This window comes from Coloeus monedula (assembly GCF_965178545.1).
Source record: "Coloeus monedula genome assembly, chromosome: 1".
Classification (NCBI taxonomy): domain Eukaryota; kingdom Metazoa; phylum Chordata; class Aves; order Passeriformes; family Corvidae; genus Coloeus; species Coloeus monedula.
Window position 1 is genome coordinate 139,646,212 of NC_138781.1, and position 25,306 is coordinate 139,671,517.

The window sequence follows — 25,306 nt, forward strand, 5'->3', positions numbered from 1 at the left end:
GCAGAGATGTGAAATAAAAGCATGTGCAAGTCACAAAGTTTCTCTGTGTATTTGGAAGGAATCAGTGACGTCCCATCTGAAGAAAGGAAGTGAATTCTAAAAGACAGTAGAAGGAATAGAGCTGATTAAGTACGAAGATGACACAACCAAGAAAGGAAAGTTTGTAGTGGAAAAATTCAGCTGGGATGTAATTTTGCAGAGCACTTCAAAATTCAAGAAACAGAGTGCAACATATAGCTTTAAGTAATGTATTTCTTCAGATACAAAACCTTTTCTCTTCCTAAAGGTTCTTCATGCTTTTTGTGCCCCTTCCTTTGTTAGGTATAAAGATTCATTTCAAATTCACTTTCTAGTTCTAGTTCATTCAGTAAAAAGTCTTTAGAGAATTTAATTTGTAGGTTTTACAACTGATTGCTGGTGAATATTTGTTCCTTATTTTTTCATTAGATTGTAATTTTAGTATTTCAGGTTTTATGAGCCTTCCACTGTGACTGCAGCTATTAACAGTTAAATGCAGTATTTTTCTGGAAGAAAAAGCATGCCAATGCAGTCTTTGCAAGCTCCTTTACAGTGGTGGAAGCCAGTAAAGTTTTTGAAAATGTTTATTCTGGTAAAAATATAAAAAACTGTACAAAAGATAATGAACACCAAGAATCCATTTTCAATGTGTATGTACTGTTTGGTCTCTTAAAGCTATTTCAAAAGTATTACAACGATTGCTTCAACTGCGTTACAGGATGAAAGAAGTTAATTGTATCTAACCTTTATAGTCAAACAGGCCATATGTTTGGAAGAGAAAACAGGGCCTGAGACTCTTTCCCCAGTGCATGATCAGTCTTTTAGCAAAATTGCAGTACAGGCAGTCTGTGCTTCCAGTAGCAATAGATAGATAGATAGATAGATAGATAGATAGATAGATAGATAGATAGATAAAGGTTCACCCAGTGCCATTTCTCATTTCTGCCATGGAAGGAGAGAGAGCTTGGGTCCAGTTATGTCAATGTTCATGTAGTTTTTCAGGGAAAGCATGCCAGCATGCAGTTTCCTGCAGCTCTCAACAGAAGATGTTGGTCTAACAATTTTTTCAACATGACAACAAAGTGATATTGCCATTCCTGGGATGAGAATGGCAGGTTGCGGTACAATGTTCCCCAGCATTTTTTCAGCTGCAAAACATTGCATTTTCCAGGCAATTGGGGCAGGTGTGATGCACTGGGTCCTTGAACAAGAAGCAGCAATTTTATTTTGTGTCTCTCTAACATAACTTTTCTGCACACTTATGACTAGATAAGCACAGCTGCTTCTGTATTGCCAGTCTGTGTCTTTAAAATCAGAGGACCTAAAATAAAGGTTTTTTCAGTAAGATTTTGTTAGTATTACTGAGATGGGTAGAGTTAGAGGTTTATGACAAACTCTTGCCTCTTTGAAGCACAGATTCAAAGCCATTACTTTTTTATGTAAGATTTTTAACTTCAGTTTTCTACAGCAAGGCAAATATTCAAAAGCTATAAATTCATAGAGCTACTGGGTCTCTACCAACACACATGGACAATAATTGGACCATGTAGTTTTTCAAATTTTCATAGATGACATGCAGAAGAAAATTATCTGTAGCTTCTGGAAAAATATTATGGAAAAATATGCAAAATATCAATGGTTCCAAAAGGAATTATATGAACAAATACATTTGTTGTGAAATCTGTACTGAGAAGAGAATACAAGTAACTTAAGAAATCTAGTAAAGGTACCTGTTTCTAAATTATTTGTCACCATCTACAAAACCCTTGGAGACCTGTTTTTTCCTGTTACTTTGGAGTAAATACACAAGATATATAGGCTCCTTTACAGTTAGTAAATTCATTTTGATGCACTGGGATATAATAAATTAATGAATCTGGAAGTATACGTTATTAACAGGGGAACAGTAAAAATACCGCATTTGAAACCGTCTGCAGCTTTGACATACGATGCCTAGCAGGGAATTCAGACATTTTTTCTTTGGCTGCAATGCAATAACAGCTTCCCTCTCCATGGAATGCAGCCTGCAGCTTTAACCTCTGTTGAGCCAGTCTGACCTGTGATCCATAAAGCACCGATGCACTCCTATTACTAAAGTTTATTTTAAAACTGTGCATCAGTAGTTTAAACAAAACAAAACAAAACAAACCCACGAGAGATGCAGGGAGAAAGCCCTGTAGACATCTAGGGAAGCAGAGATGAAGGAAAAAATTAAAGTGACAGCTTGAAGCAAATGTAAATATTGAAATTAGTTTTTGGACTTTTAAGTGTTTTATAAAAAGATTTACTTTCTGAAAATATTTAAAACTAGATTGAATCATAAGATTTTCAAATGACAGACTTTTTAATCTTTATTTGTACAGGATTGAGCACGACATCTGTTGACAAGAATAGCAACACCAAAAACTAGAAGTGAGGTAGAAACTTATAAAAACAAGGGATTGAATAGTGAGGCTTGTAAGGCTTTTCTTTCTTGGACATTATGATTTGACAGATATGGCTCTGTCTTAGTGATGTATGTTCTCACTCTTTTTGCCTCTTCTATTATTTTAATAGAAGAGTGAGAAGATTCTGTAAAATTAATATATATTCCCAAAAAAGTAAATTATTAAAAATAATTAATAAGTTTATCACTTAGCCTTCCAAGAAACAAACATAAACTCCTTCAAGTTACTTTTTAGAAGTATTTCTAAAATGTAGTTGCTGGGTTTTTTCCATTGCCTTTGAAACACATTGCCAGACCCATCTGGCAAGTACTTTGCTTTAACTAAAGATAAGAGGCCCAGTGCTGGTCTCACTATTGTGTGCTTAATGGCTATGGAAAGATGATGCTCCAGTGGTTGGGCATTGCCCACATATCTGATTTTAATGGATTTTGACCAAACATCTGAACATTTTCAGTAATTTCACTGTACCTGTGTGGTGTTCATACTTCTCTTAGTGTTCATAAGGTGCTACCTAAACAAGCTGGGAGATGTGTCATCAGGTAGCCCCTAGCAGGAAATAAAATTTCCATACAAATACCACGGAGAGCCCAGCACTTCCCAAATAGTAGCCATAACATAAACATGATTCCTATGGAGACCCAAGGTAAACAAGAGGAGAGTTGCTCCAAACTTGCATGGTGTGCAAAGTCCACATTGCCTCAGCAGGGACAGGCAGTTATGGACCTGCCTTCTCCAGCTCAGAAAAACAAAGGTTGCAGGCTTGTGTTCAGAAAGATGTGAGACATCTTTCCTTACAACATTTTCTTTTTTAACATATTCTTTTATGATGCTCTTAAGTTTTCTGTATGCTTTTATAATTTCCTCCAGAGACCAAAAGTGACTCAAAGTCATTTTGTCAAAGTGATAGAAGTCAGACAAACAAGATCATGATGTCCCAGATATTGTCTCTTTGGTTGAAGTAATTATGGCTTCAGATCTCTTGCTCATGTCCGTTTAGTTCTCAGTCCCAGAAGATCAATTCAGAGACATGCTATGAGTTTGGGAGATGTTAGCAGTGCCTATTCTGACCCTGATTTTTCAGAGTCCTCAAGCAACCCGAATTTACAAGGATGAAGGAAATGTTAGAGTTGTTTCATTCTTTAGACAGCCACTGCCACATACATGCACATAAGCATTAAAACGAACCTGAGCCTATTTCCTTTGTGCAGTACTAATCAAAACAATACAGTCTTTCATGAGTGAACTATAGATGCAGCTACAGTGAGATCCATATTGCTGACAGCAATTTATTTAAATGAAGCCCTTTCAGGATATCTGGATCTCCTCTGTGTATTACGCGACTTTTCTCCTAATGTAATCTCAGTAGTGCATCCTGTCCAGTTCCCCCATGTCTACCTTCCAAAGTTTTCTGTCAATGAGTTTTCTAAATAAGTAAATTTCCCTCACAGCAATTTCAGTTAAGCAAGATGATTAATCATGGTACTTCTTACCCTCAGGCAAAACATGGTGTCTCTTACCTCTGTATATTTTTGAGCATTTCAGCCTTCAAGTCTGAAATTTTTCTCACTTTCCTGATTCGATTTTACATTACTTCTCTAGTGATTTTAGGTCTGGGACACATACTGGATTTAATGTCTGGTTTCACAATTCACTGCTTGCTTTTCATTTCATAGATCTCTATTCAGCACTTCCAGAAACAACACTGAGCAGCACTAAGCAAGTTTGCAGTGCAGACTGTGACTTAGCAGTGTTAATACTGGGCTCTCTCCTCCATCCCTTTTGGAAGACTAATTCAACAGCAAGTTGGAACAGGCACACAGCACTTAACTTTCAGACTGAGTACATGCAAGGTGCATGTCTGCAAGAGAACACTCTCGATTAAGTCAGGTTGCTCATGATCAGTTTTAATTTAGCAAGCTGGTTCTTACCAGCTTTTACAAACACAACTGCTTTTTGCCAGGCTGGGTTAAAGAAGATGGTTTCTAAACTCAAAGAATTTGGATGTTATTCAAAACTCACTCGGTCTTTGACTGCAATGTACTTTATTGCCAAGCCATCATAGCTCATATGGACTTCTTTTATTTCCAATGAATATGGCAGCTGACTAATGCAAGACTTCTATACCTCAACTAATTTTCTAGCTAGACTTCTTTTGCATCCACACAGAGTAAATGGCTGGTTTAGTTCACTGTATCAAAGAAATGGATTTCATCAAAGAATCATTACTGTTAGCAGGGTAATAAAGCTTTTCTATATCTTTGTCAAGGAAAATTTGAACATTTATCAACACTAGATGAATATTAATATAATCTTCATTGTAATTTCAGTTTAAATTTTTTAAATTATCAACTGTATTTTTAGTTTAAAAAATAGCCTATTATTCCATCAGAGAAAGTGAGAAATTTTATCAGAAATCTCTGAAGCTCTGTGTATAATTCAGCTGCTAGTGTTTCTAACAGCTAGCTATAACAGTGCTTTTTCTGCATCACTCATTTGTTGTGGCAACGTTTCATAAATAATCTAATGGCCTGACCCCAAATGATTTTGAAATTTGTTCCTGTTTGAAAAAAAGTATGCTAGAGATGTCATGGAATAGGTTATACTTCTATTAATTTATAATAATAAAGTAGTGTGGACAGCTTTATATTTACCAGAGAGGAGGAGATCCAGCTCAAGTCAACCTATGTACTGTAGGAGGTGAGGTATTCCTGATTTGTAAAGAAAGAGACCCTTGACATTTCATATCAAAATATTGCTACTCATATTTTGAGATGTGGTCATAAGTCTTCTTTGAATAGTAATATATATAACAAAATAGATTATAAACACTGCTCTATTTTCCCCCACAACTTTCTTGTTATAATTTCAATAAAATAAACCTAATTATTAAGTCATTCCATTAGCTATTAGAGATTTATACCACCAATAAGTTAATGGAATAATTTTTGAACAAGTGGGTCTCCAGAGACTAAGTCATTATAATTTTGAACCTGCAGTGTCTCTCTTTGATGTGAATTGGCAGAGGAGTACGTGCACTGGCCGGAAGCATTGTTCCCATGGAAATGTTATTTCCTACATCACAGCTGTCCCCATAATGCTGTTTTTGTTAAATTTCTCCAGTAAATTAATGAAATAAGAGCCTCTCTGATTGAGTTAAAAGATCAATTAAGAATGGCATTAAAATTCATCTCTTGCATGTAAAAAGCAGTAAACAAAGTCTTCAGTGGGTCTTCCAGTCTCACAGGAGGCATGTATTAGAAAATATCTATTACAACAATTGAAAGTTTGTTAAAATCCTTTCCTTAGGACATCACAGCCCACAGCAGTACTACACACATGGCAACGTTGATTTTCACTATTATGGATGCCTTATTTTCATTCGGGATCATTACCAGAGAACTAAGCTGGAAATCAGTAATATTAATTTTGCTTTGACTTTGAAATAAAGAAATAAAGAAACCTGCAAGGTCTGCCAAATGACTTGTGTAAATATGATTCTCTGATATATATGCATGTAGCAGAGCAATGAGATTACAAGTTGTCATTTCCAATACTGCTGTGAAGACGACTGAAAAATACAAACAACATCCTCAAAAATCCTACCCACAATATACAGTACAATGGAATTTATTGATACCTTCTCCTTCACATTTAAAAGTAGTAACAACATTGTAGATTGGAAAAATGCCGTACTTCATAACATTGGTTTAAGTAAAGTGCATTAATTGATTAGTGAAAAAAAAAAAAAGTTTTTCGTAATAATTTTAGTCTATCAGTCATGGAAACAGATAACATCTGTTACATCTTTACTTAGTCTTTGTAGAATAAGTGATACTCTTTGTAATTTGTTAGTCATTACAAAGTCACTGGGTATAAGGATTCTGTACTGCTCCCTGTGCTGCTTTCTGCCATAGACTGGTGTGGTTCGGAGCCAGGGCCTGATTTAAAAGACAGTTTTATAAATCTTTAGCAGTATGTTACTACTGTAGAACTTACCAGGTTAGTGAAGAGGGAAGAGGAAGCTAAGGGCTGGGGTTCCTGTCACTGGGACTTACTTTGAGCTGGCAGATGGATTGTGATATCAGAGTGGTGTTTTCAGTTTGTGTTTTGGGGTGGGTTTTTTGGTTTTCTGGCCTAAACAAAGGATTCCTGATGAAATTTGGCACTTACTGTACTAATCACCCAGTTTTTAGAAAAGACTTCTGTTTCTGTAGACAAAAATCTGACCAAGATGCCTTCCAAGTCTGCAACTAAAAAAAAAAACCTCCAACCAAAGACTGCAGTTTTTTACCTATGGCAACAGGATGAGATTTTCCATTTAGTACATATGTTACAATGAGCATTTACTGTGTCTGTACCTGCTTACTGGAAAATATAACAGCCAAAAATAGTATCAATTAGCTCTAAAATTAGTATTTTCTTGTAAGATTATTAAATGCTTTCAAGTCCATCAGAAACTGAAAGAGGTTGGATGAAGTTTCTGACTTGTTTTTTACTACCTAACATCCAAAGATATTGAGTAAACCAAGTTTTTATCTGGAAGCTGTTTAGGATCTAGAACATTTGCCCACAGTGCAGTCCATCTTACCCAGTGCAAGAGTTAGAACCCATACACTGTCCCAGGTAAAGTGGCTTCAAATCAGTTTCACTGCCTTTAGGGCAGGATCCTTTTGCACTGTGAAATCTTCCCTCTCCTTAACCCAAACCTCGCAAACAGTTTCTTTCCTTCTTGGTCAGATGTCAAGGAAACGGTCTGCCTAAAGCAGGAGATACTAAGACTAAATCAAAAATCTTCTTGTGAGACCTACTTGTCTGCTTCTCTTCTATGAGGATTTCCTTAGGCACTTTATGGAATTCCCCTCTGGCCATCCAACAATTGCAGAAAGGATTTTTTTCCAAGTAGCCAATTCTAATCATTGTTTTTGGGAAGTTTCTCTGGCAATGTTTTGTAATCTTTCTGTAATTCAGTACAAATATTGATGAACTGGAGAGAAAAACCAGATCATTTCTGATGATCTGCTGTAGTAGGAGTCTGGAAGACTTTGAAAGTACTTTTTTTTCCAGAGAGTAATTACACTCTATGTTTTGAAAACAGGTGAGTCTCTGCAAAGAGAGTGAAGATTAATGCCTTTAAGAAATCCAAAACCTTAACGTTGCATTTCCAGAAGGCCATGTTTGAATAGCAGTTTTATAGTTGCTTACTGTTTTTCTTTAAAAGCATTCAGAAAAAGCTTATGGGCAAGAATTGGGCTGATGAATATCAGAATTTGAAAACAATCTCAGGTTTCTGATATCCTCAAGGAATTTAAGGCTAAGTCTAGACCAGTAAGCGAGATAGGGCCAGGACACAGTCTTGATCATCCACATGGTTTAAACAGCTTGTGTTCTCTTTGGCATAGCTTTGTGCTGGACACACTGATAAGGTGCCCCTGATTCAGATCAGGGACAATTCAGGAGATAGCATGGGTTGGGGTCAGTTTTCTCTAGGCAGGATGCGTGAGAAAACCCTGGTTTGGAAAGGGTGTAAGCTGGTGTAAGCTAGCCTGCTGTGCGTACAGAGGCCGTCAAGGTCAGAAAACAGGCCTGACACATTTGATTAACTGCTGTAAGTGTGGCACAGGTCTCTTCATTGGCTACAAGGACCATATTAAATTTCACAGAATCACAGAATCTCCTGAAATGGAAGGGACCCACAAAGATCATCGAAGTCCAGCTCCTGGCCCTGCACAGGACAGCCCCAAGAATCACACCATGTGTCTGAGAGCATTGTCCAAACACATCTTGAACCCTGTCAGGCTTGATGGTGTGACCACTTCTCTGGGGAGCTGTTCCAGTGCCCAAACACCCTCTGGGTGAAGAACCTTTTTCTGATATCCAACCTAAACTTCCCCTGACACAGCTTCAATCCATTTCCTTGGATCCTGTCACTGGGCACCACAGAGCAGAGATCAGTGCCTGCCTCTCCTCTTCCCCTCATGAGGAAGTTGTAACTGCAATGAAGTCTCCCCTCAGTCTCTTCTCCAGAGTGAACAGACCAAGTAACCTAATCTGCTCCTCATACAGCTTCCCCTCAAGGCCTTTCACCATCTTTGTTGCTCTTCTTTGTGCACTCTCTCAGACCTTAATACTTTTCTTATATTGTGATGCCCAAAACTGCCTCCAGGACTTGAGGTACACCCCAGTGCAGAGCAGAGTGGGACAATCCCCTCCCTTGCCCGGCTGGTGATGCTGTGCCTGATGCCCCCCAGGACATGGGTGGCCCTCCTGGCTGCCAGGGCACTGCTGACTCATATTTCCCTTGCCAGTGACTCCCAGGTCCCTTTTTGGGGTGCTGGTCTCCAGACTCTCCTTCCCCAGTCTGTATGTACATCCCCCATCCCAGGTGCAGGATCCAGCACTGGTCTTCGTCAAACTTCATATGGTTGGTGATTTCCCAGGACTCTAATTTGTCAAATTCTCTCTGCTGAGGCTCTCTGCATTCAAGGGAGTAAGGAGCTTCTCCTAATTTAGTATCATTAACAAACTTAGAATACCTTTGACATCATAGGTATCTGTCAGTCTGACTCCCCTCAGTTGGCTAACATGGTATCTTTTTAAGAATACTATTTAGTGACTAGGGTTCTCATACTCCACCTTTGGTTTTAAATTACAAATATATATAGATATCTTACTGTAATTTCTTTTCTATTGTCTTGTTTTTCACTTGTGTTTTTAAAGAACTTTCTGCTTTAGCTTTGAGAACTTATTCCTCTAAAATTTATCCATCTTTCCTTTGTCTTTTTTCACTGGAAAACTGAAGTGTCTGAAAAGTTACTTACACTGAGACCTGTCTGCAGCTCTTGGTTTCCTGAAGAGGTTTCCTGGATTTTGGGATAATGCAGGAAGCAATGTTCCTGTGTGAGCTTTGCCCATCATCATGCTCTTGTTGATAGTTTGGTCCTATTAAGCCAAAGACAATTGCCTGGCTGCCACCTTCACTCTGCTTTTGCTGTAGGCTGTGGGCTGACACACAGCTGGGGTTGTGTGCTGATTTTGTTCTTGTTTTGGTTCTAATAATGGTATTATTATGTCATTATGCACATATTATTTGGATTAGGATAATTATTTTTTCCCCCCTTTATTTTATTCTCCATCCCCCCAGCATCCAGCTGTATATTCTCTTTGCTGAGGATATTTTTAAGATTATTATAAGACACCTTGAGAACCCTGTTTTTACTGCATATTCATTGACTCACACAATTTCATAAATTACTTTTATATAATGTCTGTTTTACAATATTGTTGAACATATTTAACTGGATGTGTGTGAGATTATGTTTGTGTATATGTACATGTAAAGAAAACTTCCAGTAATTTCTGTTTCCTGTTAAGGCAGAAGGTTGTATGATTTACTCTCTAAATTCTACTCTTCAGTCAACCTTTCTGTTATCTCAGAAAGGAACCAAATCTGACATACAACACCCAGTTTTTCTGAGAATGATCCATTTGTGGCACTGTCAAACAGCAGGCTGGGTAGAAGGATGGTTTCTACTGGGGAGGATATCAGGCATCTACCAAGAATAATTAGTGAATGGGGGTTTGGATGGTCAGAAAGGATTCAGAGTGCTGATGAAGGAAGTGCTCATGACCACTCTAGGTTTACTATGAGGCACTATATACCACTCAGAACTCTCCTAGTATGTAGTTCTCAAAGCTTTTTTGCTAAGAGAGGAGCTGAGAAAATCAAAGTCCCTGCTATGGGATGGCTCTCTCCAAGGGCTGTTTGTAGTTAGGACTGTAACAAAGATGTCTTTGCTGCTTTCAGAGAAGGAGGGAAAAACCCAAACCTTTAATTGGAGGAAATAGTTTTAGAGCTCTACTTGGAAAAATAATAGAGATTTGTGAATGAATTTTAGTATCAGCCATTTGTACTAGTATTTGGTATATCCACTCATATCTAAATCCCTTTCTCCTTATTTGAATTCCCCTTCCAACCTTTGTCAAAAAGTGGGCCAAGAAAAGGTGTCTGACTGAAGTCTACATCATTATTGGCAGGAGTACACAGCAAAACATTTTGTGATAGAGAAGCCTTTAGACAGCAGCCAAGAAGCAAACTTTAGTAATTCATAGTACTTTCATAGCTAACTGCACAGTGAAACTATAGTGACCAACCTCTTTAAACACACTGATTTATTTAATAAGGGCAACTATTGTAATCCATTCCACTTAAATAGAATTATACATCTTGGAAAGGACACAAAAAGCACTTCAAAGGCACATTAAACTCAGGAAATTATGACTTCCTCTTCAGTTTAACTTTTATATTAAAATGCAGAATATTTCTGTTTCCACTGATTACACAGGACCTTTATTGAATGGTAATATCACTTATAAAACAATGCATTAATGACTATTTTCCATATGACAGGAACTCACTGATTTTCTGGATATTATTTGTAAAAAATGGATCACTTAAATAGGTTGGTCTGCAAGCAGTGAAAAACTTACTTTTCCCATCAGCCTGTATATGCAAATTAGGAGAGATTCAATAATGACGACTTCTGCAATCTTTCCCCAAAGAGGCATCCATAAGATCTCTCTCCAGGGATCTGTTTTCAAAACAGTTTTAGAAACTAAATAGCTTTCATTTCCTACTGCTCTGTCAAATTTGATCTGATTTTAAAAAAATATTGAGAAGAGAGAGACCTGACTGAAAACACACTCACATTAATCCTATTTCCTTTGAGAACCTGGATTAAAAATAGCATTACTGGATAAGGGGCTCTATTCTGATTCTTAGTAAAATTTTGCTTAAGATAAAGTTGAAGATACTAGCTTTTCCCAGCAATGTTTTTTCTAGGCCTCTTTTATTTTTACATTCAAGATAATGTTGAAACTGAGAACCAGTTTCTGTGTCGTCTGTTTTCTGTGACTGAATTCTTAGAGGTGTTAGTTTGATAAAAAATACATGTGATGTTATCATCTAACAAGTAAGTTAACATGTTAACAAGTAAGTTAACATAGTGCTAATAAGACACAGAAATACAAATTCTCTTTTACTGTTTCCCTGCCCTCCTCTTTACCCACATCCTATCCCACTCCTCCCTTGGTGATAAATGTAGCAGTGAGAGTCGGTGTCTACTAACATATAACAACAAAGAGAGCTAAAAGAGGATAAGAAAAAAGCTTTCAGGTTACCACTGTGTTCAGTCTTTCGTGATTGTGTGTCCAGTCAAGGCCACTATGACTCTCCCTCAGCTTTGTTTTGTGCTTCTCCATCTGTTGATCCAAACACTCCTTTGTATTTTTCCTTGTAACTTCTCTGAGAAGTACACTCTATTTTTCAGTGGTAAAGGTCTACTTCTGCTATGAACCAGTTCTTAAGTTTTCCCTCTGGATTGTGGCTAAACTACAAGTCTTCATTTACTTTTGAGTGCATTAATTCCATAGATAAGTTATTGACAGAATATGTATTGCAAAAAACTTCGTAAAGAAACAATACCTTCCTTTTATGAAATAGATTTCAGGTCATTATAGGTAAGGGAAAAGGAGTGAGGCTATACTCAGAACAATTTGCTCTAGAGCCATTTTCTGAGCACTACAGCTCTAGCAACAGAGCATGCCTCTAGCAACAGAGCATGCCTTTGCATGTTTTTGAAAATCTGTTTAAAAAGCAAAAATATTCATTTTTAGCCTTATAAATTGGTGATTTAACACAAAAATCATTTCGCCTGGGTTCCAGGAATATTCCCCTGTTTTGTGGATTGTTTAAAATGACATCTCATGGGTATTTTTTGGTGAAATGCACTGTAGTGAAAAGAATAATAAAAATTATTTTGCTAAGTTCTGTGCAAGGACTTAATTGAAAGAGAAAATTCTGTATATATTCTCAGGCCCGCATGTACCCTAGAGCTTCCAGTTCTGGATATTTGTTTAGACACCTACCAATTAGATGTCAGAGCAAAATTTGGATAAGTACTGTTGTCATCAGTGTATATTGCCATTTCTATGGAAAGGAAAGGTCCCTTAGCCTGGACCACTGGTAGATGAAGTTCCCCTGGGACATGTGAAATGCTGCAGCAGATAGTTTAGATGCAGCCGCACAGAGCACATTTACACAGCCTCTAAATGAGTACAAAAGATGCATTAGAATTGAATTCCATTTTATCAGTAATGATGATCTGTCATGGAACAGCCAAGTGTTGTATGAAATGCATATGTAGTACCTGTATTTGTTGATCCAGAGATGAAGAAAAAACCTATGGGTGTTCATTACTGTATGATGACTGAGCTTAACCAGATTACTGAAAAAATCCTTGAAATATCTGAATGTTTAGTAACCAAAACTAGGCTTCAAACGGATATTCTTTTCCACTCAGTAATGAATCAAGTGTCTGTTTCGCAGAGGAATATAGGTTATTTGTGTGAATATATATGAGAAGAAGAGGGGCAGAGCACTGACTGCAGAATTTAAATTTTCCAAACAAAAAAGCAATTATATGATATATGGATGTATTAAATCTTTGGTATGCTTTTGCTGGTAATAAGTTTTAAGTCAATCAGTAAGTAAGAGCTTGTTATTTAAAACAAAATTTGATGAGTCAAGTATTTGTACAGTGGGCTGTTGGAACCCTGGGTTCTGGGAATTTCAGCCTTTCAGTGCTGAGAGGCAGTGATCCTCAGAAGTACACTGTATTGGATCCAAAACCCTGGGAAAAGCTTCCTAAATTGTGTGATAACACCGAGGTAGTTGCTTTGTAATTAAAAGTTATATCACTGGGTGAAATATGTAGAAATGTAGAAAATTAGGTTTAGGGGATTTAGGTTATAATAAGTTACAATATGGAGGATTTTGGGTGTGGATTTATGTCTTCTTCTTTCTCCTTCTTCTTCATAAATCTAGGCGTTATGGTATTGGTCCAGAAGTCCCGCACTGCAGGACATGAAAATTTAGTAATTGGGCTATAAGTAAAAACATATTACTTGGTATTTCATAATTGGTTGATCTGGACTTTAAAAGGCCTTGAAAGTTAGAACTTGGGGCCATTTTCTACCCTGCCAACTAGAAAGCACAACCTGTGCAGCTGTGCTAAAGATAAGAAATAATAAACGTCAGTAAAGAAGAAAAGCCTGGTGTCTCCTTAGTTCTAATCCAAACTCTGAGTAAAAGAACTCGAAATTCAGAAGCAGAGAAAATTAATAGTGGACCAACCAAGAAGCTAGAAAAGTTTCTCCTTTTACCTCTCAAAACCAAGCCCTACCTGTGTGATTAGCTGCTTTTACCCTCCAGTCTCCCAAAACCTTCCATCTGAAACCTGTCCTTTTCTGTCTTCCCCTTTTTACTCTTTGTCTGCACTGTTTATCCGTCAACTGGCTGACAGTGTCTTTACATCCAAAATGCAAAGCAGACAGATGGCCGTCTCAGGAAAGAACATGACAAAGAGCACCAGCATCAGCGGGGAGATGTACACGCTGGAGAAGAACGACGGCAGCCAGTCGGACACAGCGGTGGGCACTGTTGGTGGTGGCAGCAAAAAGAGGCGCTCCAGCATTGGTGCAAAGATGGTCGCCATCGTGGGGCTATCAAGAAAAAGCCGCAGCACATCACAACTCAGCCAAACTGGTAGGAACTAGATTTTTTTCTCTCTCACACTACCATTTAAATGTACATAATATTTATGTATTACAGTTTAATCATTTGAAGATCCTGTTGAAGTTGCGTCATCAACGATATTCTGTGGAATGAAGAAAATGGTCAATTATCTTTTTTCTGTGAATATTTACTAAACTTTTTTTTTTAAGCAAAGATCCTTTTCAGGTTGTACTGATGCTTTTCTTTTCTGCCTACTGGAATCTGCTTAATACACTAATTCCTTACTTTTCAGCTTTTCAGGAACAGACATGAGCCATACTTGCATTTGTGGGGAGTCCTTACAGCAGTTTGTGAAAGGTTGCTGAAATGTTGCAAGATACCTTTGCTTTTGTCACAGATAGTGTTTGCGTATTTCATCATGAGGTTTTTTCACCTTTGAACATGCGACCTTATTTTGAAACAAAACAATTTTCCTGAACAAAATTATATGTTATATTGCTTCAGTGCAAATGTTTTATTGCTTTCTAATTAATTTCTTTTCAGCCTAGAAGCATAATCGCCATCAGTAGAAATTTTCCTCATTTCTGTTTCTGTTAGTTCAGATTGGATACTGAAATGTGCTACCAAGGAAAATTGAGAGTTTTTCTGCTTTGATGCCTAAAGCGTTTAAAATCTTACACATTTTTTTCCTATTTCTTCCTCTTGTGGGGAAAATCCATATAATGCACTCTGAAAAGCTCAATGTCAAATAATGAAACTGAACAGGACAAGTGTATTTTACATGGAAAAAGTTACTTGTATTTGAATAACATTCATATAAAAGAAGTGTTTGAGAAATTTATATAAGTATGCATATATGTAATATATTTCAAGGTGTGTACAGAAGATATATTGTATGCTCAGTATTTAAGAAAAACTGTTGGAAGTTTACAGTGCCCTGCTGTGTGAGGTCCCATCTGAAGGTCTCCATTGTGCTAACCACCATTCAAACACAGATAAGAGATTTTTTCAGTTCTCTCCAAACCCAAGTGATAAGAGTTTTAATGTACAACAAAATGGAGCAAAACAATGATTTGCACAGTCAGAAACTGTGGTAGATTTTTAAGTAAACTTTGGGGGGTGGGTGGGATTAAAGTACTGTAAAGAGTAGAACTAAAAAAAAAAGAAAAGGGGGGTAAGTGCAGAAGAGGGCAGGGAGCTTGACTGTGTGACTTCTTGAATGCAGTATGAAACAGGAGGGAGTGAAAAAGAGGGGAAAGAACGTATACAGTGGAAGCTCTGAATATCATGCAGACCCTGGTGACTCTGTCAGTAGGCCAGTCTTTGCAGCAGTCTTATGTTTTACCAGCTCACTTGCAGGTTATGGAAATGGCAGGTTTGTGTACATTTCTATTTTCTTTGAAATGAATGACAGATAAAAGATGAAGTCACCTTTAGACAAATCTGGGAAGTGTCTGGTTAGGCAAGGAAAAGAATTAATCACTTGCTCATCTAGAAATCTAAATTTTTGTCTTGTGATAGTACAGAGCTTGGTAAGATGCATTTGAATATCAAGTCATTTACAATGCACTACACTACTTTTTGTAGAGATCTAATCTGGTCTCTTTTGCCATAAGAGCTATCAAAGGAAGGATGTCAGCTCTTCGTACATTGCTCAAGTATGTCTCAGCATTAGAGAGAATCTGTATTGTGTGCCTGGTCTAGATTTGATTTAAATACCATGCTGTCTTTGTTATTTGGGACTTTCAAGTTGAAGTTTTTCTCTCTGTTATATCCAATCAGTTGCCCAATGACTGATTAGATGCTCAAGTCAGGGACAAATGTGAAATATAATTCTCTCAAGGAGTACTGGAAGTCTTTAGACCCACTGACTGTGACTAGGGTGTTCTGACAAACTCTTAGTGAGGAGCTGTAACTCAGTGCTGTTAAAAGAGCAGCAGGAGCCAGGGGAGCCTGCATGGCCCTGACTGTCAGCCCCTCTCCCTCAGATGCTCCCTGGGACAGGCCTGTGCTCAGGGCTGGCCTGTGCCTGCCCTGATAACAGCAGCCAGTGCAGCTCCTGCTGCCATCTCCCAAAGAAGCCCCTCGTGTTGGTTGGATACAGGGATACAGGTAAGGCTTGAGGGTTGTTTTGTAGAGCATGTACCTCACACCAGCTCCTGCTGCTCTATTTAACAAGCATCTCCAAGGGGCCCTGTCTGGTGGCTACATGTGGCTGCTCCTACAACACAGGCACAAGAATTGTTTAAATAGGTGGGTCATACAGGCATTGCTGGTTGTGGTGAACAGGCCTGTGGCCACATGTCAGCCCCTGGATGAGGTGTGTGCATGGTGCTGTGTCTGCTGTAGCGTGGGTGAGGGTGAGATCACACCATGAAGAAATATCTCGCATGTCTTCAGATCCTTCACAATGAGAATGGTGAGACACCTGAACAGGTTGCCGAGAGAAGTTGTGGATGCCCCATCTCTGGAAATTACCACGGCTTGGCTGGATGGGGCTTGGAGCAACCTGGTCAAGTGGAGGGTGTCCCTGCCCATGGCAGGGGGGGTGTAGCTGGATGGTCTTTAAGGTTCCTTCCAACCCAAACCATTCTGTTTCCATCCATTGGTACATCTTACAGAAAATGTTGGACACCGGCATTGTACATTAATGCCAAAGGAATAAAACTTGCAATTAAGGTATTTAATGGATTTATGAATTTCTCTGGTTTGTCTCATCATGTTCCTTTTCTCAGGTGTTAGGTGCCTGCACAAGGAATCATGTATTGGTACAATCTGGAATCAAAAAAGTAATTTCCTGTAGGCATACTGTAAGTATAATCTTCTGGAACTGAGAGGCAGGAAATACTCAGGTGTCAGGGTACTGGTACCATGTAGAAACTGGTCAAAGTATAAAAGTTTCTTAGGTACTTTCTGAAGATATTACATCATTCAATGGGCTGGCTAAATATCTCCTTACATATCAGGCTTGAAAAAGCATACCAGTATCAGAAGATAACACTACTTCAGTAGGAAGTTGTGTGTTCCTATGGGAATCAGTGTAGAAATGCTTATCTGTGTCTCTGAAACTGTTTTCAATTATTTTGTAAAGTATAATTTTACTTTAGTGGTTTTCTTCATTCATATTTTATAATGAAATCTATGCCAGAAGTTTTTTTGAAAGTAGGTAATCATAACTGTTTTCAGGACTGTGTATCAGGCTTACAATACATGGCTTATATGGTCATTTTTAATGTCCTTTCAAATTATTTATATTGTTTCTTATTATTTTCCATATTGCTAAGAAGTTGACACTCAAATAGACACAGAAATGTATTTTTTATTCCGGTCTGTAGTCCTTTTCAGGTGGGAACAGCTATTTTATGGGTAAAGAGCATGACATAAAAGTAATTTTACTTAAGGTAGCTTTTACTTTAGATAAGACTTTAGTAAATGACAAGATACTGAAGACTAGAGTAGCAACATAAATTAGAATTTGTTTTAGTTCTGGTTCCTGTACCTTTCTACAAAAAATAGCTAAAGTTACACTCCATATTCTTGATTCAACCAATCATTCCTAGAAGCTAACATTTGATGGGTTAGAAGGAGTTTATGTTGTAACCTTCAGGTCCTGATTCCACAGGCATTTTCTAGTGGAAAAAATGGCTTTCTTTATAGAGGAAAATGGAATGCAAAGTGCAATTCTTAACAGTGTTGTCTTAGCTATTCATATCTGGAACGAAATTGTTTTCCTGCTGATCAGACCTTAGGGAACTGATGATCAGACTTCTATAGAAATGCAGACCTAATTATCAGTTATATTTCATTAATGAGTAAAATCTTTGCTGTCTTCTTCTTATGCAGTCTTAGGTGTCTCTTTCAATTTACACACACAGTCTCTGGCAGGCAGATACCTTCACTTCCCTTCACTTCCCTTATTTAGCTGACATTTCTCTTCTAGCGAGGTCAGTGTTTTGTCTTTTCTTTCATTGGCCAAGACCTGTTGTGCTTGTAGGCTGATTATATCCAAGAGCCAAAGCAGTTTAATGTATGTTTTCAGATTCTGGGGCACTTCACAGGTCATACATACTAAAACATCATATATGAATGTTCAGTCACCAATACAGGGTCCAGCGCGCTCTTAGAGACTGAGTCCTGTGATGTCTTTGGGTATGTGATTACAATAGATGGAATCTATTAAAAGAGATTACAGAAGGAAGTAACAGCATGACTTGAGAGTGACCAGTGCAGCAATGCCTGCAGAGAGGTGTAACCGTGTTTGGATAGAAATCAGTGCTGCTGTGTGTCTGTGAAGAGTGCTGCTCCAAGGTGCCACACTCTGGAGGGCCCTGCACACGTAAACGTAGCAGGTGGTGCTGGGGGGCAACTGATGCTGCCTGAACTGCACTTGCTTTGTTACAACATGTTGCCCCATGTCACCTAAGAACTCTTGCTAAGATGCCATATGTGGCATGAAGTTATATGGCTGAAAAAGTGGAATTTTGAGACAGTGTTATGAGATCTTTTGACATCATTCACAATTTTGCTGGGGTTAAACTTCGCCATACATTACTGAAGCTACAGCTCTCTGTAGGAAAAGTACAAACATCAGCTGATTCAGTACCAACAAAATGATGATTACTATTGTGTGAATTCAATAGTTTTCATCAAAAAAAGGCACTTCCATTTTAACAAATTCGGGAGAGGTCCGAAGTGGAACAAGATTAAAGTATTTAGAAATTTTGTTGCTTTGTGGTTACATCTTAGAAGAAATGTAAGAGAAGTAGGTCTCTCAGAGCAAAAAGTTTGAGTGATGTTTTGTTTTATTTTATTTGTATAAGCCAAATTTTGGATTCTATACATTGAAATTGAAGTCTGCAGTGCTGTACTAATAAGTAGAACAGTCTCAGTTATGTCTGTCAGGAGCCAATGATGCAGCCTGTAGAACAATTTATTCAACTTATGGAATAATTGAGGGGAATCTATTGGTAACATTGGGTTTTATGTGGTATAAAACTTCGCATTTCTCAATACAAAATTTGATTTATATAAAAACATTCTTCTACTACACATACAGTCAATGTGGTTCCTATTAAAAAGAGGGTGATTAATCACTTGGAATCGTGGTAATTAAAGGAGAAGCTACATTGATTGCCTTTCATTGTCTAAAGTGAGATAGTATATGGTAAGCATACGATTTACTGAATAAAAGTGTATTTGTTTACATAATAGACATAGTTATTTTCTATCCCTAGAACTAATTTATGTGGACAAAATGGCAACTGAAATTATCATTCTCTACTTTTAATTTGGACGTGTATTTTAATTTTTTTTAAATCATGTATATAGTTCAGGTGATTTGAAACAAGCCATTCCATTTGTTTGGTGGTTTATTTCCTCTCCTATTCCAGAGACAGACTGTTAATGTAATAGATTGCTTTAATGTGTAGTATTACACTTACAGCAGTATTCTTGATGTGTAATCTGATTTACTTTCAAAATTAACACATATTACATTGATAGAAGTATAGGATTAGCAGTTGACAAGAGATTAAGGCAAATTTATCTTATTCATTAGTTGATAATTGTGAACTGAATCCTTTACCAAAGAGAAAGCACCATTATAATAAATACATTACCAAGAGCATTAATCAGCTTTTACTAAATAAACTCTGAAAAGTATGCTAATAAATAAATAGACTCTAATTACAAACTAAAAATCCTTTTAAATGTCATTAAATTGTTTTTAAATTGTTTTTCTCCATATGTAGGAAAATACTAGGAAAGAAGATATGGCAGTACAAATTTATGCAGCTTTCCTCAACAGATTTTTCGTAGAGGAAGTAGGTGCATATTCACAAAGCTTTTCTGAGAGATGGATGCAGTGAAAACAAACACAGAGCTGAGATGCCAGAACTGAACTCCAGCCAATGCTAGCTATGATCTTGTACAAGTCCTCTGGAAGACATTTCTCACACACAAAGTGTGGGAGACACCTTATGCCATATATAAGGAGAAAATCCAGGCAGATGAGAAGGAAGCCCTGGGGTAAGACTAGGGAGTAAGAATAAAAGGCTTAATTTTAGGGAAATAAGGTGCAGACCATGTACACTAACTGAGCCATACTGCCTCAGTCACAAATAACTCATCGAACTTTTCTGGAATATAGTTATCCACTCTGTGAGGTGTACACCTGTAAGATCTCCATCTGCCTGTGGTAGAAGTAAAACTAACCCTGGCTGTAGGCATTTATGATATTAAAAATCTATACTTATCATTCAAAAAATTATTTTCTGTTTCTTTACTTAAAAAGAAAGTTTCTTTTATTAGTACTTGAACTCATTAATAAGGGGAAAAAAAGGAGAAAGTTCTAAGTGAGATCAGAACATTTAGCTTGACCTTCCACAAGATTTTTTTCTTTCCATAATTAGAGGTAAAAATAGAGAGAAATGTAGGGTGATCTTTCTTGGTAAGAATACTGCTAAACTATTTTTCCTTTTCAGAGCAGAAGAATTCTCATAAGATCCCTGCTAAAAAAAAAAAATACATCTCATAAAAAACCCCAAACTATAAAGCTGTTTTATTTCTGTTTTTGCAGTAAACAAGATCTGAGGTTTTTTGTGTTGTTACATAAGGAAAGATTTAGGCTTTCCTTAAGAAAGTTTCCATTTAAAAGCTCCTTTTGGGATTTTATAATCCCTTAGTTAACATGTGATGTAATAGAGGAGAACTTCTTGTTCATTATTCTTTGAAAGAGGGCTCTGATTTCATTATACTGAAACTTGAGAGTGAAAAGAAGAACTTTATAGGGCGTTCTCATACCTTGGCGATTATTCAGTTTTCACTTTCCCTGAAATGTCTGGGATACTTACCTGTAGTTACAATTCTGTGTATAAATGTAGTTAATACTTCAAGTAAGAAAATTCAGTTGGGTTTTTTTCTCAGTTTAAATAATTTTTCTAGTTTTGTCAATTTCGTACACAGTCACCTCAATGAATACTCTTTGTTTTGTTCTAGAGGGACAATATTCTATCCATTGCTCTGTGAACCATCATCACTACATAACACTGTGCTGTGAAGGGAAATTTACTTCAGATCTCCAAAGGCCAGCAGGAAGAGGGCTGGAGTACTTTGCTGTTGAACAGTAATCAGAGACATGGTTTGCGCACCAAAAATAAACAAATATTACAGTTATATTTACAGATTCATTAAGGCTGCATCTTTTTTTAATTTAACATTTCATCATAATACAGGATTTCTTTCCTTGTACTTAAATGGAATGCAGTATCAAATGCCTTTTGGCAAGTTGCATCTTAATATTGAATTTATGTCTTTAACACTACGCATGCCATCAATAATACTATTAATAACCCTTTGATGAATGGAATTCTCTTTCTAAGGATAGAAGTGAATGCACAGAATAATTGCCAGAAAGTAAAAGATCATGAAAAGGTGGTAAAAGAGGCATGCTGTGCAGACTAATTCAAAACAGCTCTCTGGCCTTGACTGGTATCCCAGTTACCTGGATGTTGCTGTCTTAAAGAAGTTCAGTTTGACTGCACTCTCCTGTTGCCCATTTAAGCTGGCTGCTGTGTCTGCATTATAAATATGAGCAATCCATGGTCTCCGTAGCATAAAACAGGGAGGGAAAAGTTACAGAACTTCTGCTTTTAAACACCACACAGGATGTACAGCTCGTGGGAAATCATGCAGGTGCCGAGAATACAGCTGTGCTCTTCATACTTCCAGGCATTTTCCTGCTATGAATTGCTGTGCATCTCCAGACTCTTTAGGCTGGTGTGGTCTTCCATGGAACAAGTGTGATGATGCTATCACCCAAAACTTACATGTGCCACTAACAGCAAACTCTTAGCAGAGAACTCTTACAGGAGTAATTATATTAACAGAGTAACTTGAAATTAGTTAGGTGTACCATTGATGAATCCCCAAAAATACACAAGCAACCATTTGATTGGGACGCTGAACCATCTGCTCACAATCAAGTTACCCTACTAGCCTACCCTCTTATCCATGCTTTATTTGTCATACTGGATCATCCTTTTCCTTTTTTTTGGGTGCTAGCAAAAACTTAAATTTGCAAAATAGAGCATCTCAGGTATGTGCCGGATGGTGTGTACCAGATACTCTCCAAGAAACTGGGAAACTTTTTATTTTCCTTCAGAAAGGGAGGTGCTCTGAACACAGATCTCCAATCACAGATACATCTTGGTTAGTTGCAACCTGAGAGAGACATTTGGTGTCTGCTTCTCTAGTGACATAATAAAAGAAAGCAGCAGTCAAAACCACATTTCTTGAGCCAGGTTCTGCAGCTGCATTTTTTAAAGCTTCCAGATTGTCCCTGAGGCAGAATGTTCAGGACCTCTGTTTTCTGAACGCTGATGTATAGGATAGGTCCCTGCCATCTCCATGGTGGCAAGTCAGTTGTTTCTCAAATTGTACAGAATCAAAATTTGAAGGAAAATTAGTATAAAAACACTGAATTTGAGGAACTTATGTACCACAGGGGCTACGATCAGGATTTTCCAGTTTTATTACTTTGGAATGAGATGACAGATTCCTGTACATTTTAGGGACTTGTATCCAATATTAAACTGCTTTTCATTCATATGTGACCTTGCAGTCTGTGTAGAGAAGTGAGACAAACACAGGGGAGGATAAGAAAAGAACAGGAAAGAGACATTATGTGGGACCAGCAGAAGTCAATGGAGTGCCATAATATAAACCTAAAACTTGTCAATACTCTACTTTCTATTTTAGCACAACAAAAAGGATTTTGGGAAATTATTTTTTCTGTCCTTCCGGATTGTACATTGTGCTTATTAATTGTGCTATTGGAGAACTCCAGGTTAAAGTTTTAATTTTTTTGAAGTTTGAGAAAGTAAAACACATCCTTACACTTTACAAATACTTAATGCTTTGGCAATGGATAGTAAGGAAATGGATAGATTAAAGACATCCCAAAGTGCATCTAAATTAAGTAGAAACATGAGAATCAACTCAAAGAGTGCAATGGTGAGCTGTGTATTTTTGAAACAGTATTTTATATTGGTAGTTTACAACTGAGGAATTCCTCCAAGTTTTGTCTTAAATGTCAGTACAGGTTTTATTATTGCCTTTTGAGTATTGGTTGAACACCATGATAGGATTTTCTCTAATACTGTTAGGCATATGTGAGTTCAGTTAAACTCTCTTTGCCTGCTCAGGGGGTATATTAAGAAGCAAAAAAATGTCACTGAGAACATTTCATAGAAGGATGAAAACATTAAAGTTGTTTGCAAACAGTGTATCTAGGAAAAGGTGAATTGCCCCATAACAAATGCAAAAAAATACCTTTTTCCTCATCACCTAAATAACTTGTGCATGGTTATTTGTGTATCTATATAAGATAAAAAGATGCTTTGGGAGATACGTTTTTAGCAGTCTTACATTTTTTTTGTAAAGTAATCAAAACATAGTTTCCTTAACAGTGGGAGGGGGGTTGTTCTTCTATACTACTTCTAGGAGTTTTTTCTGTGCTTGCAAGTGTTTGCGTGAATGACATTGAATTTTTTACTGTCATGATCATTTCATTACAATATGAAATGTTAAACTAGATATGTTTTCTTATACTAATTAAATCTCTGCTCCAAAAGTTACGATCAGATTTTATTCTTTTTTGTAACTATGGTACTCTAATATTTTGGGTTTGCCCTTGTCTGGTTAGAATTTGGTGCCAGCAAAAATTATTTTTAGCTCAGTCTATGAAACCATGTTGAGACTTAATTGAAAATATTCACAGTAATAAGTACTGTTCTTGTTACTATTTGCTGCAGTCAGACCTGTCAAGAACAAATTTGTACTGTGAAGGAAAAATTACTTCCCTCTGATTAATTAAATTAATTAATAGTTACCAGCATTACTGACTTTTTAATGAGGTGGATATCTTAAATATATTTGAAAATTTAAAATTAATGCAATATTTTGTGTATAAACTGCAGTGTTAAGGCACTGCCAATTTAACTATTTATGTAGAAAAGATAATGTAGTAACACCTTAAAAAAATAAAACTGAGTTCTATAGAAACTCTATTTTAGATATTCTAAAATTTGTAAATTACATGTTCTAGCAAGGCAGTACTCTACTTTTTTTTTTTTTTTTTAATACAGCATAGAAATATGCTAGGATATATGAACATCAGAAAAATAACATTGAATTTGAAGGTCTAGTGAGAAGCATTGCCTGCTTCACCAAAAGATTCTTTTTCTTGAACAGGACAAAGCACTTCTCCCTGCTACCAGCTATATCTCCTTGTTCTGTCAATCTTTCTCAGTTGCTATGTCCTCTTGTTTCAGTAGTAATGCTGACCTCCCTGCTGTTCTTGGACCTATCTACAGAGGAAGCGTTTGGTCCATTCCTTGGTCGCTTTCTGGTCCTAATCTCTGCATACAGTGAGTTGCATTAGTGACTGAAAATTGAGCTCCTGTCTAGAGGATGCAAATAAAATTAGTTTGTATGAATCTGGGTAACTTGAAGGAAGAAAAAGGTTTGGGCAGACTTTTTGTTGTTTGCTGCTTGAAAGAAATTCTGATTTTATTTCTGAATTTTAATATTATTTATGTATGTTGGAAATTAGCTAAGTACAGTGATTACTAATAAGCATATGAGTAGCTCCACTGAAGTCCAGTAGTTCACTTGAGGAGTTGTGATGCTCACAAAGTGGGGGAAGACATGTGAATCCACTTTTCACAAAAAAGCAACCCTGCTTCCTCTTCTGCTCTCTTTCTTTGGTAAGACCACTAAGGGACAAGAACTAGATGAATCTTCTTCATGTCTGTCACTTGCGCCATTGCTACAGTTTGTGGTTTAATTTGACCACCTTATCAATAGCCAAAGTCATGTCTTCATCAGGAAAAGGACAGAAATGCCAGGAAGCTTAGAAAATTACTTGCAGTTAAGTATCTTGCAGCTTACTTGCAGTTAAATAATGCACATAAAAGTCTGGAGAGAACTGTTGCCTGTGCTGTTCCATCTGTGGCTGAAGAGCCATAGGAGTTACCTTCAAGAGCACCACTTCTCAGCAGAGTGCAGGCTGAGACTCCTCGTGTTCTGTTACTGCACTGCTGAAGCCAGGTGCCAGCAGCAGGCACTCATCAGAGGTCAGGCTGCATGGGAGTACACAGATCAGTCACTTCAGCAGCTTTCGAATGAAGAAGTCTGTGTGCTCAGTGCTCAGTAGAAGTCATTAACTTGCATGCCTTTTGCTATTCCATGTAAGCAAATGCTTTAATGC

At 37.3% G+C, this 25,306-nt stretch overlaps 1 protein-coding gene across 24 annotated transcripts in view; it reads left to right on the forward strand.

The window, feature by feature from the left end:
* The window catches only part of RIMS2 (regulating synaptic membrane exocytosis 2), a gene marked incomplete at both ends in the record, with an annotated part of 450,969 nt that overhangs the window by 385,339 nt on the left and 40,324 nt on the right, over nucleotides 1–25,306 (forward strand). For 7 of the 24 annotated variants that reach the window (XM_082292380.1, XM_082292391.1, XM_082292397.1 and 4 more), the window contains one exon: nucleotides 13,826–14,067. The exons of the other annotated variants lie outside the window; for them this stretch is intronic. In XM_082292380.1, coding sequence (XP_082148506.1) covers nucleotides 13,826–14,067 — 242 coding nt within the window. The remainder of the gene's footprint in view (nucleotides 1–13,825; nucleotides 14,068–25,306) is intronic. 24 annotated transcript variants of the gene reach the window in all.